The sequence below is a fragment of the Panthera leo genome, chromosome C1 (assembly GCF_018350215.1).
Source record: "Panthera leo isolate Ple1 chromosome C1, P.leo_Ple1_pat1.1, whole genome shotgun sequence".
Taxonomy (NCBI): Eukaryota; Metazoa; Chordata; class Mammalia; order Carnivora; family Felidae; genus Panthera; species Panthera leo.
The window spans coordinates 165,184,393-165,198,375 of record NC_056686.1 but is presented as its reverse complement, the minus strand read 5'-3'; the positions used below and the strand labels follow the sequence as shown (position 1 = coordinate 165,198,375).

The following is a 13,983-nucleotide window of genomic DNA, read 5'->3' as shown; positions in this document are numbered from 1 at the left end:
ATTATAAAACGTAACTTTGTGGAATTGAAATCTTACCAGAAAATATCCTCTAATACATCTAAAGGTAAAGGATGAGGATTAAACACGATAAAAAGTCTTTCTTTCACAGGAGTTTCAGGAGGGGCTTTTTTTTTGCATGATGGAAGTACAACATCTGTCTGGATTTGAGGCAACTGTGATCCAGAATTTCCTCCAAATTGCTGTTGAAGAGAGGTACAAAAACAAGAAAAAGAAAAACTGCACTTTAAGGATTTTAAAGCCAAGAGCTAAAAAGATATATATATCATGGCTCCTATGTGATCTTTTACTACAGCTCTGAAAATTTTCTTTCATAGGTAACAGAGGCCACATTTATTACATACCCTATTGATGTACTACAGAGATTAAATTCTTACCTACTTACCAGAAATTGCTGCTGATTTGGGTTATTCCACACCATTGATGCAAGCTGTGCTGCTACCATCTGCGTTGCCATTTTTCTAAGGAGACTAAAGATAACAACTGATAATTTACAGAAAACTAGAGATATTCAGTCTCTTACCCGTAACTTGTTTTGTGTGACTTCCTCACCCAAGAGGTCAACTGCTTTCTATTTTTATTCTTCAAGTCATATTATGTACGCCCTGCTTTAGACTCTCCTGAGATGGTACTTACTCTGTTGCATTACTCCCATCATCAATGAAGGAAACACCTATCCGATTCCCAGGAGGGTACTGAAATCCATGTAACTTGTATTTTGCATAAATAGCTGATGCTACATTAAAATACTGAACCACTCCATGACCTAAAACAAAGTAGAGAATCGGGAATTAAAAACAAAAAACAAAGAGAATACCTAAAGCCTGTGTTGCCATAAAAATGAAACAATATAGAAATACCCTAGTATCACACAACCAGTAAATACAGAATCAAATGGGTCAGAAAACAACGTTCTTATATATATATATATATATATATATATATATATATATATATATATATATATGTGTGTGTGTGTGTGTGTGTGTGTGCAACAGCTGTGTTCCTACAAAGTCTAAACCAGATTTTGTTAACAATATAAACATGATATTTTAAGGAAAATGAAATTACTAGTGTAAGTTTTTTCCAACGAATTTAATTTTAGAATATTGGTGTTTCTTATATGACAGATACACCTAAAACCAAGCAGTTTTTCTTAAATATTTATTCTTTGAAATATACTTTGAAATTCTAAAATTTTCCCTATCATACTGAGCAGGAAATGAAACGAGGGGAATATATAATCTGATAAGAACATACAGTCATCTGGCTAGCTACAGTGGTAGAGAAAGGAAAAGTGGTATATATGAAAAACAAAAGGTAGGGAACAGAGAATCTTAGATTAGAAGTCACAGATTACACACTCTTTTTGAGAGCTTTCAGCTATGGAAACAGATTTTAATTCAGGAAGATGATGCTGAAGGTGGTGGGGGGTGGATAATTTTATACCGGAGTCCTTACATGGAGAGCCCAGGAGCTTATAACACAACCAAAAAAGTTTCCATAATATATTTACAATACAACCCACTTAGGGGGAAACACTGCTATAATTTAAGGGTCCTGTCTAAACCCAAGCATCGCAACATTTTAATGAAATTAAAACTCAGAAAGCAAATGAATATATAAAACCAATTCAGATAGGACTTTATATGATGATTCCTCTATCAATAAAAAAGTGTTCCAATGACACATGTATTTATTTATCAGACACATTCAACCAAAGAAACAATACAGAAGGTGAAGGAACAAATACATTTCAACATAACAGATAAAAGGGAAAGAAATACAGAATAAAATTACATATAACAACAAATGTGCCAGAAAACACAAAATGTGTGCACACAAAATAGTCAGAATAAAGAAGAGGTTGAAGATGGTCCGAAGTAGGTTCACATGCAGTCCTGCTAACAGACCAGGGCTGGGAAGAGTAATAGTGAGGATGTGTGAAGAGTGGCACTACTCCGCTCCAGGCCCGTTAGCCTATATGACCTGATTAACACCTTCCCACTTATGCTCACACCCATGGCACCCTAAAAGCACTACGTCAAGTGTATCTATAGGCCAGGAACAGATGCCAAGTATGACTTCTCTATACTCCCCTTACCTCAAATTCTTTAAAAGAAACTGACAAGCCCCTTAGACTTACTGAATGCCTATTATGTGCCAGGACTTGCATTAGGTATTTTACATATAGTATTTCTAATTCTTTTTTTTTTTTTTTTAACGTTTATTTATTTTTGAGACAGAGAGAGACAGAGCATGAACGGGGGAAGGGCAGAGAGAGAGGGAGACACAGAATCGGAAGCAGGCTCCAGGCTCTGAGCCATCAGCCCAGAGCCTGACGCGGGGCTCGAACTCACGGACCATGAGATCGTGACCTGAACTGAAGTCGGACGCTTAACTGACTAAGCCACTCAGGCGCCCCTATAGTATTTCTAATTCTTATCTAACCCTGGTACTGATAGTATTAATAATCCCCTTTTACATATAAAGAAAGAAAGGCCCAGACAGGATAAGCAATTTGCCAAGGTCTCAGAGCTACATGCCAGCACTGGGATTTCATTTGCACCTGAGTCAGATGCGAAATGGAATGCCAACCATTTTCCATTGTGCCACAATGACTCCATTTCTTAAAAGCCTTAAAAAACAAAAAACAAAACAAAAAAAACCTTAAAAAATTACAAAAATGGTTAACATGAGATATTAGGTTTAACCGATTAAGTAACAAGTTCAAATGCCTGATAGTAGAGCCTTGCTTCAATTAAGACTGGGAAGATGTAGAGAGAGAAAGAGAGCAATTAGACACTTGAAATGAAGGGAAGGAGTTTTTTTGAGGTATAAGCTTAAGAAAAAGACTTAGGGATGAGAAGGAAACTTTAAGGGTTTTATAACTTCGTCTAGCATTAATCAGCAGTACAGAGACTCCATTTTGGCTGCACAAATGGAAACAGAGAATGCTCTATTTTATAAGCGTTAAAATGTATATATTTTTTTTTTTATTTTTTTAATGTTTATTTATTTTTGAGAGAGAGACAGAGCATGAACGGGGGAGGTTCAGAGAGAGGGAGACACAGAATCTGAAACAGGCTCCAGGCTCTGAGCTGTCAGCACAGGGCCCGACGCGGGGTTCAAACTCATGGACCGCGAGGTCATGACCTGAGCCGAAGTCGGCCGCTTAACCGACTGAGCCACCCAGGTGCCCCTAAAATATTTTTAAAAAATAAATGACTTTGTTTAAAGGAGCTATAATCCCAGGGGGTTATTTATTAAGGTATCGCTGTATTTGAAAATTTAAAGTGGAAAAAAGAAAACAAAATTGTCACACACAGAGTATCTGACATCAAAAGTGCCACTGGAGAAAAGACATTTTATCAAAACACAGTATGTTTAAAAATAATAGACATTATTTTACCATAATTAGAATAAGGATCTCGTTGAACTTCACAGTATTCCAATCCTGGTACTATATCAAAAATACTGAAAAGCTGCTCTTCAGTGAAAGGAACTCTTGATACAACTGACAGGCGTTTGGAGATAGCTTCTTGGCCTCTGTTGTCATTCTTGTCAAAACTTGAAAATTCAGATTGTTGTTCTCCAACAACATAAAAAAAGTATATCTTTAAATTTCTATACAGTTGAGAATTCATTTAACATTTATGTACTAGAAAGTAAGATGCACTGTCATTGCATTGGAACTTGTTCATTGCATTGGACAAGGAACCGTGTTTTGTCATATGCTCTTGGTCATTAGCACTATCAGAAGGGACCAATGGTGAGGAAACAGAGAATTCTTCCCACTCCCCTGCCTTCAACACAGAAAGTTAAGTAGAAATGTGTAGTCTAACTTCACAGGAATAGGTTTAGTACGCAAAACTACAAAATATGGCAAGTGTTTCATCTAAAAGAAAGTTATGCCAAATAACATTTACAGGTCTTACTTTCATCAATTATTTCCCCCTTCATCTGGCTTCCACTTTTGTCATTCCTCTCCTTTCTTTAGCCCTAGTTTGAAAGCAGCAGTATCTTAGGGATAAAAATCTTAGGACTCACACTGAGGGGACAGAAGCAGATGTCTTTTATACTTTCTGGTTGGCTACACAGAGGCAGAAGCTCACTCAAAAAAGTGGCGTGACATAGTTTAATATCTAGATACATAACTAACCACAGAAAACTACAATTGGAAATATGTTAAATGAGTGTTACATATTAAGGACATGAGAAGTCATGACAAACTTCTCAAAAAAACCCTACTACATTAATTTTGATTCACTAAGTCAGATTTACAGACTACTGATAAAAGAATATTTTATAAAATCCAAATCAGATTGCATATACTGCTTATACTATTAAAATAAAGAATAGCTTACTCACCGAATGGAAACATATTTACTCTAGGTTCATGTCCCAATGTCTCCTGCCTCATGTTATAATAGTCTTGTTCTGAGGATTCAGATGCTTTATTTTTAGGTTCAGCCAAGATTGCCCTAAAACCTGAAAAAAGAATCTATGATTTTCAAACTTCATAGTAAATTTAACATACCTGCAAATATACATTATTGCCAGTGCTTGACTTAGCTTTATAACTATTAATTTCATAAAACAAAATCTATACAAAGGCCACCTGCACCAGACCTACTTCTTTGCTTTTTGGAAGATGGCAAAAAATAAATAGAGCGAGAACCCCAAATTATGGGTCAATGTAGACATGCAAAATCAGCAATTCTTTTTCATCCTTTCCAATCTCCCCCTACTACCAAGTAAAATCATCATTCATTCTCCCTGGGTCAACATTAAAATCCTAGAGGGCTTTTCACATTCAACATGTCAGCAAGATTCTTCCTTTAAAATGTATTTAGAAAATGTTATCTTTTATTCTAATTTCCCTGACTTTGTTTCTAAGTTAGATTCCCTTCAATTAATTACAACAACTCTTTAACTGGTCTGCCTATGGAGCAAAGGTTTTAAGTATGGGTTCAAGGATGAGCTTCAAAAGGTGAGAAGGTTCCATGAGCCCTCTGAAACTTTAAACAAAATGCTTATATATGTGCACATGGGCATATTTCAAAGGAGAAGGTTTGTAGCTTCAACCATAGTATTCAGTGGCTCTAAAAAGGATAAAACCAGCCACTTTGAATTCTTTCTCTGGAAATCCATCCTTGATACTGTACTTAGATCAACTGCCCAGAAACAGTTATTTTTCTCCTTTTAAAACAATCTACAACGGAATCCTAACATGGACTAAGCTTGAACTCTTCGTGATCTCCCATGTATGGTGCCAATGTACTTAATGTTGTCTCCTAATTTCTCAACAATATTATGTTTTATTCAGATTGCTGCCTTCACAGCATTAAGCAAAGACATGTTTATTTCTATCTCTGGGCCTCTGCAAACACTGCTCTCACCTTCTGTCCTGCCTAATTTATACCAAATGTAAATCTCACCTCTAGATGTGTTCTTGTGCTCTCAGTGCACTTGTTTTTCACCACTGATGGACCATAGCACACATTTTTGAACATTTCCTCATCTCGCAAATTTTTATTGAGTCTATTATAAATAACAGTATCTTTGATAGAAATCTCAATAAATCTTTACTGAGGGCCTATAACTGTACTAGGTAGAAGGAATAACAGAGACAGAAACATAAAACATACTCCCTGCTTTCAAAGAGCCTTTTAAAAAATTCTCCTAATATTCTTTAACAATTTTTTACTAGATCTTGGCTACCCAATATAGTTAAACTCCTTAAAAGCTATATATTCCCTCTGTACCTCTTTACTTAACATATTGCCAAGTATACCATAGGTACTCAATTAATACTGTCTGAGAAATTTAGAAGGATCTGAGAGAAAATTTTGGTATATATCTTAGGCTTACCTAAGAATTCTAGTGATTAGCAATAATTCTTCAGTACATATAGATCTTCATAAAACCCTAAAACCTAGAGTATTCATCATTTCTAAAGGTCAATATAACTAGAAGTATGACAACAAAGAATATTTTCCTTGGCTTCTTTAAAATTCTTATTCTTCATTATGTACACTAATAGGAAAAGATCCAATTAATGTCACTCTAGCTTCAAATTAACCTAATGTATATTTATTTACCTATATGAGCATATATAACACTAAACCCCATCCTTAACCTGTGTGTTTATTGGTAAATTTAATTCTATTTAGGGTTTAGGTTAAATATGAACAAATTTTACAGAAAACTTGAGTTTTTTCAATATAAAGAAAAAAAAATTTTTTTGAGCCTGAAAGGGTAAGTCAATTTAATACTTAAAAATTTTAAATATTAAAATAAACCCCCAAACCTTAGAAGTAATAACCAAAATATGGTAACAGTATTTTCACTTACTAAGTTAATGTAGTTGCCCATATTTTTCTTCAAGATGGCGCCTCAACAAAAGCTTAATCACAGCCCTCAAATACTTTTCATCCCAGGTATATATATATTTAAACTCCCATTGCTAAGATTAAATTAGCAGGTATGGTTATTAGCAAAAACCAGTATTAGATTCCATTATTTAGAATAATTAAAAGTTTAAAGAAAGTCTTCAACATGTTAAATGAACACATCCTTACTTCGATCACAGTTTTCTATTGCTTGGGCAGCTTGTGATGGTTTTAAGTATCGAACATAGCCCAAACCTTTACTTTCTCCAGTTACTTTATTCTTAATAATGCTGCAGTATTCGATATCTCCATACACCTATGGGAGTTAAAAGAAATGATCTTAGAGGAGTCAAAATCAGTAACTGTGAACAGATTATTTCAGCTTAAAATTTGTTTATTTGCACCCTTTATTTGCAAAACTAGAAATAACAATTAGAATATATAGCCATTTTTAATAATAGAATCAAAATGTCACAAACTAATGAGGCACTAGAAAAAAACCATAATAATGATATAAGCAAATAACATAATCAAAATCATGATGATTTTCATTTTCATTTTCTGAGCATTTGCTTTACATATATTTCCTTACTGTTGAAACAATCCTTCAAGGGGTGTGTGTGTGTGTGTATAATATATGTTATTTCACAGACAAGGAAACTGGGTCTTAGAGAGGAAATCAAATAACTTAGTCTAAGTCATGGAGGGAGAGTAAGAATGTGTACATGGTTTGGAAAGCTCCAAAGTCTTAGTGGTGATTACAAGCTGGAATTGAACCTTCCATATTTGAACCTGGCTCAGTCCCTTATTAACTGGGCAGTTTATTTATCCTCTCTGAGCCTGTCTCCTTATCTGTTAAATGGGGCTAATAGCTATACCTACTTCATAGGGTTATTTTAAGAGTTAAATGAACTAACAGACCTAAAGTGCTTATATAGAGTTTGGGACACACTAAACATTAGTTATAGTTATAGTCGTCTGCCTTCTAACAGGACATAACTGTGTATTCTTTTGAAGAGAAGCCTCACAAAATATATAACTAAAACACACAGGTTTACTCAGTCAATTCTCCACATGAAAAATATGGGTAAAAGTTTATTTTTAATGTTGGGAGAAATATGGGATATAAATTCTTAGGGCTTATTTTTTTTTAATAGTTATTGAGAGAGAAAGAAAGTACATGAGCAGGGGAGGGGCAGAGACAATTTTAATCCTAAACAGGCTCTGCACTGTCAGCAGAGAGCCCCAGGCAGGGTTTGAATACCACCAACCATGAGATCATGACCTGAGGCTAAATCAAGAGCAGGATGCTTAAGCAACTGAGCCACTCAGGCGCCCCATTAGTGTTTATTATTTATTTCATAAAATTCTCATGCACCCAATTAGCAACTTAATTATTATACATTTGGATAAAAATGTCATATTTGTTTGCTCAGAAAAAGAAAAGAATTTATAAATATATAAGGTAACAACTTTTTTCTTACTTTTGGAGGAAGTATGGACTATGTATTTTTGGTATTTGTTATTTTTGAGGTATTTTATTCAACCCTCAATTGAATTTTCAGAGAGAGAAAGTCTGAAAATTACTTTTGACTATTTTCTTTCTTATTTGTTGCCCACCTAATTCATAGTATTGGGAAAATTAGTAGATAATGGATAAAAAGTTACAACTCATAACAATTTGAGAATTGCTTTTTAGTAATTGTTAGTGGAAGTATATCATTGCATATAAAAGTCATTGGCTATAAAGAGATTTAAAATGATCTTCAAATTTCACTATCAGTCATTACCATAGCTCTTGCTATATATATAGTTCAGAGCTGTAGATTTTTTCTTTAAATATAAGTCCTTAACTTTAGGACAAAAATTCTGTAAAGGATGAGCCTTTCTGTGAATAAGTACAAGATCAACATGCCATAGGCTTTGTATATAAATAGATAATATAGTTCACACACTTAGGCTTGCTTCATTTACCTCTACATGAAAGCAACAGAGTGGTGAGAGGGTGCTTTGAAATTGTAAAGACCAAGAGCAGGTTCTGGATTCAGACAGCCTGGGTTTAAATCTTGGTCCACCACCTACTATGTATGTGACCTAATTTAAAATTCTGGGCTTTAGACTTCATTTTCCTGAATCTGGCAGAAAATATCATCATTATGTTTCTTATATGGCAGAAAACATCATCATTAATATGTTTTTCATCATTTTCATGTTTTTTAAAAAGTTAGTTTATTCTAGCTTTACTATTTTAAAACTAGATTGAAATAGATGACTTAGAAACAATTATTTAATTCACCACCACCACCAGCCTAATGATCTAACTTGATCAACACTTAAGATTTAGTAACCATATAACCGATTTAGGATTGTAAATTATCATAGATGCTAGCTGATTAAAAAACATAAGTACCTTAAATTTTTCCCGCAAATCTTCTTCTGTGTAGGACTTTGGTATCATGACAAATATTCTTGTAAGTTCTTCATCTTCAACATCTCGGTGACTTCCAGATGATCTGGACTGAGCAATGAAAACCTAAGCAACAAACATAATCCAAAAATAATGTGAAAAATCAGTTAACTGTTTTCCTATTCCTTAAGTACATTTACTTCATTATTAGTATGAGATGCATGTTAGGTTAAACACAATGTAATAGGGTCTTATCAAAAAGTTTTTTTAAAGCAATTTTTACTGCAATGACTTTTTATATGAGATAATAACAATCTCTGCACTGTTTTTCCAAATCTATATTTATATCTATATAGATATATAGATTTTTTTTTTAATGTTTATTTTTTTTTAATTTTTTTTTCAACGTTTTTTATTTATTTTTCGGACAGAGAGAGACAGAGCATGAACGGGGGAGGGGCAGAGAGAGAGGGAGACACAGAATCGGAAACAGGCTCCAGGCTCTGAGCTGTCAGCACAGAGCCATATGCAGGGCTTGAACCCACAAACCGCGAGATCATGACCTGAGCCGAAGTCGGACGCTTAACCAACTGAGCCACCCAGGCGCCCCCCCAAATACATTTTTACTTTTGCGTTTTTGTTTACCAAGGGCAAGCCAGTGCACTGAAAAAGAATAAGTACTCTGTAGCTGCTGGGTACAGTGTTCAATAGATGTCAGTTTCATAGCTGATTAACAGTGTTATTAAAATATTCCTTATCTTTGCAAATTTTGTCTAGTTGTTCTATCAGATACTAAGAAAGGAGTTTAAATACCTGATTGTGAATTTATCTTTCTCCTTCTGGTTCTACCAATCATGCTTCACGTATTTTGAAGCTGTATTATTGGCTGCATAAACATTTGGGATTGTTATGTACTTTTGATTGATATTTTTATTCCTATGAAATTAACCTGTTAATACTCCTTGTGTTGATGACCATTTTGTACAACATCACACCAGCTTTTCTTATCCTTTTACTTTCAACTGCTTTGTATCCCTTGTACATAGTATTTAGCTTTTTTTTTTTTTTTTACAAATCCTGATAATCTCTGCCTTTTAATTGGAATGTCTAGTCTACTAATATTTAATGTAATATTGACACAGTTGGGTTTAAGTCTAGGATGTCATATTTTTAATTGTTTTCTTTCTAATATGTACCTTTAAGAAAAGGTAACATAACCATAATTACTGGATCGTCTCAGTGACCACCCAAATGATTTATGTAAGTAAGAAAATGAACAGCACTACCTGAGGCTCCATTTTCTACTGTTAGCATTTTCTACTATTTAGTTTTACTGAAAACATCATCTGTGACATTGGACTACTTAGATTATCATTACTTGGATTATGACATTAGATTATTACTTTATAATATAAATTGTTTGGGTTTTATATTATTCTAGAGGAATCTTAAAATCTCTAACTAGGATTGTGGATTTTTTTATAGAGCCATAAGGATAAGAACTTTAATGGCTAGTTTTGTTTTTTATAATTTGAAGACACGTAATAAACTTAATATAAATCACCTTACAAGCCCTTAAGGCTTCTTTTTTCTTCTACTTTAAAGGGGGAGCTGTATACCATTTGAGTATGAGAAAACCTGAACTTATGGATTTCTAGAGTAGGAGGCAGCAACCAAAAGGATAGAAAACCTATAAAGCCAGGGGATTTTAGAAGTACTAAAACATAAAGTCATTATGTTCACTTGGAAAACAGCTGTCATAGAGGTGAAGGGCCTTGTTTACAAGATATAGCTGGAGACATATTCCTATGTCTCCTAACAGAGTCCACTGTTACTCCTTCAATAAACTTACACTACCTGCCAAACAGTGTATGAGGTATTAGTAATAGAATATTGAGTAATACAGAAATGACCCACTAGAAAGTCTAGTGGATGTATTGGTAATGGATGATCAATAGAAAAATAAAATAGGAAACATTTAAGAATTTGGGAAGACATTGGGGGGCAAAAAGAATCTCAAGTAAGATTTGAGGTTGTAGGTGTCATCAAATCACAAATTTCTAAATTTTAGAAGACCGGAGTGTTTCAAATTTCCAATAAGGCAAGCAGTGTCTGAGCAGAACACATGTATAATAATTAGCCACCTAATGGATGATTTCTCCTGAGATTTATGTTCAGACTACAGGCTCTAAAGAGGCATTCTTGCAAAGCTAGAAAACAAGACTTTTCTACATTTTAGGTTTACCCCTTTCCTCCAGGTAATGTAGCTGGTCACAAAATAACTCTTACCTAGTCAATCTTTTCTGGCTCTAGGCCTATAATTTTCTTATTTGTCTCATAGATACTACGGAACTTTGCGAAAGCAAACTACATGAGAAAAGTTGAAGCTGTGTTAATTTAACTGGAAATACTAAAAACAATAACCACAGTAACAACAAACAAACAAAAAACTACATTCTAGTGGAAGACAGACAGAGCTGAACCTGCTGAAGAATGAACTTAGTCTAGCTAGGCCCTGTAGTCCAACAACCCTCTGTCTGAAACTGAGTGGACCAAAATGTGAAAAACAGAACTTCAACTTTATTTTAGGGAATAACTTTTCTGTGATTAAAAAGGAGGGTCCCAGTATTGGGGCTTTTACTTCTCTTGTAGGAATTTAATCAAGGAAAGAGGATTCTATAGGTTTCAGATCTGGAGCATTTTTTTGGGTTACCAACAGATCTCTGTGGTTATATTCAGAAAGTATAAAAACCTTCTCGATTAATTTAATTGGAAGGAGATAAAAATTAAATCAATCTAGGGAATCAACAAACCACAGCTTACTCTTTTTCAATAGCCCATGATCTAGGAATTGTTTTTACATTTTTAAAGGGCTGTTAAAAAGAAAGAAAATATGTGACAGAGACTGTATGTGGTTCACAAAGCCTAAAATATTTACTATTTGTCCTTTTACAGAAACAGTTTGTCAGCCATTGATCTAGTATATGCCGTGGCCTTACAATTCATCTTACTGATGATCTGTTCTGCTCCATTTCAGAAGGTTGGGGATGGAAGTAAAGGGCACGTCTATGGCCTACTGTGTTGTTGGTATATTCCTATGTTCCTTCTCTTTTGTGGATGGAGGCATAGGGAAGACCTCCAGAGACTGAACTCTCTCTCCGTCTTTCATTTATAAAAGTCAGTATTAGTAGTATTCTTATCAGTTCTCTGTTGTAAGTGGAAAAAAACAAGAAGGAAAAAGTTGAGGGAAAAGAATTTTGTGGAAGGCTCCAACAGAGTTACATATACAGCAACTATTTCTACACGACGGGCGGGGGTACAGTTTAAGCAACTGTCAGATCCTCAGGACTGGGTCCTGAACTCAGTCCACAGCCAGCAAGGAAGGACATTTTGGCTACTAATGACCACCAAGATCTATGCGCGGGGTCTACCTTGTGACGAGCACTGTGCTAAAAGCATAGATTAAAACGAATAACCGTCAAAATCATCCTTCCTGCCACGTGTCAGTTTTGTTACTTTTACACAAGTCTGGAAACTCAATATAAAGACCTCCAGGGTGAACTATGAGTACGCAAAGAAACAATAATAGCACAACTACACTACCATCACAATGATTTGGCTCTTCTTAAGGCAGTTTATTTTGGGTTGCTTTCAAAGAAAAGTGGCAGTAACAAAACGTTTGCCAATTATAGTTTCGCAAAGAGGGCTTAATTAAAATGATTTTAAAAATCACAACGGTGTGACAAATCTAAACAGCAGCAGTCTGAGTCACCTCCACTCAAATATTATATACATGCATACTTTCGTGTGGCACTGGGAAAGCGCCCAACACCAGAGAGGCCACATTTAACGTATGTTTATCAAGTTGCTAAGCTCCGTACCACCCCGAGGAAAAGCAAACTAATCTATTTTCATACATGGTAAACGGGGTTATGAGAGAGGAGGGCCAGAGGTGGGTCGTGGAAGCCAGAGCTCTGGACTAGACATGGCGGGAGTAGGGGAGAGGCCCAGTCACTATAGCTCCGCGGCCCAAGTCGGGGCCGACGTTCTTGCCGCACCTCGGGGCTGCCTCGAGCGCCGGGCGGCCCGAGAAACCCTGTGCGGAACACCATCCGCCCCTCCTTCCGCCCCCGGAATGCCAGGCACCGCCCACTTCGCTCCAGGGAGCGGATGTACTACCTCGACCCCACCTGACACAGCTTCGGGTGCAGGAAGGCCCATCCCCTCCCGCTCCCGCGGGCATCCCAACCCGGGCACCTGCACCTTGATGGGCTTGGTGTCGTTGGGGCTGAGGCACTGGCCGTGCATCTCCTCCATGGCCCTGCAGGCCTGCGAGCTACGGGCAAACTTGACGAAGGCGATGCCCTTGGACTCCTTGGTGTGCTTGTCCCGCACCACCCAGATGTCCTGGATCTCGCCGAAGGGTGAGAAGCGCTCCCTCAGCACCGACTCGGGCGTGTACTTGCTGATCACCAGGAAGATGCGGCTGTTGGGGGGCTCGTCCAGGCTATCCACGCCCGGGCGGAACCCTCCGCCGCTCGCACAGCTGCCTGCTTCGTCCATGATGTTCCAGCCCGGCGCGGGAGGCAGGCCCGGGTCCCCTTTAGTTCTTGTCTTCTCAGGCGCGCCAGCCACCACCGTGGTCGCACACCCAGCCGTTGCGGGTCCAGGGCTCCGCTTCCGGAAGACGCAAGGGTCTCGCGCCGGGCGCTGTGCGGCCGCGCAGAGTGCCAGCTTCCGGGGAACGGCCTCCAGCGCCCCCTAGCGGCTCGGGGTGGGGTAGGCCGACCCAGTCAGTCTAGCAGTCCGCTGAAACAAACGCCGGGTGTGCAATCCTCATTCTCTGTGGCCAGAACAGGCCCGTCTGGCGCACAGCCTTCCCAACCCTAGAGTCCAAGCATTCTTCCTCTAAAACTTGCCATCTTGGTCATAAACTCAATAGAGGACCACTCTAGGATAAAGTTAAAAACCATATAGTCTCAGAGCTAAAAAGAACCTTTGAGATCATCCAATTCCAGCCTCATTTGTTGAGAAAATTGAGATGAGGAAATTGAGGCCCTTGGAATGCCAGAGACTATATAGAGATACAAATAACAGAGCCCAAACCAGAATCTATCTGCTGATCTGCTCGACTCCCACAAACCTTGGGGATTTGAGGGCTGA

General features: G+C 37.1%; 1 protein-coding gene across 20 annotated transcripts in view; it reads right to left on the bottom strand.

Moving 5' to 3' along the window:
- RBM45 (RNA binding motif protein 45) overlaps positions 1-13,503 on the bottom strand; it is a 66,899-nt gene extending 53,396 nt beyond the window's left edge. For 19 of the 20 annotated variants that reach the window (XR_006205566.1, XR_006205576.1, XR_006205567.1 and 16 more), the window contains exons 1-8: positions 13,078-13,503; positions 8,824-8,946; positions 6,603-6,729; positions 4,390-4,509; positions 3,431-3,610; positions 655-784; positions 404-488; positions 37-200 (exon numbers count right to left, since the gene is read on the bottom strand). Coding sequence is in view for 6 of the 20 variants with exons in the window: in XM_042949247.1 (XP_042805181.1) it covers positions 37-200; positions 404-488; positions 655-784; positions 3,431-3,610; positions 4,390-4,509; positions 6,603-6,729; positions 8,824-8,946; positions 13,078-13,383 (1,235 nt within the window). In the remaining 14 variants the exon portion in view is untranslated. The remainder of the gene's footprint in view (positions 1-36; positions 201-403; positions 489-654; positions 785-3,430; positions 3,611-4,389; positions 4,510-6,602; positions 6,730-8,823; positions 8,947-13,077) is intronic. The other variant, XR_006205578.1, reaches the window with a different exon arrangement.
- Positions 13,504-13,983: the final 480 nt, after the last annotated feature.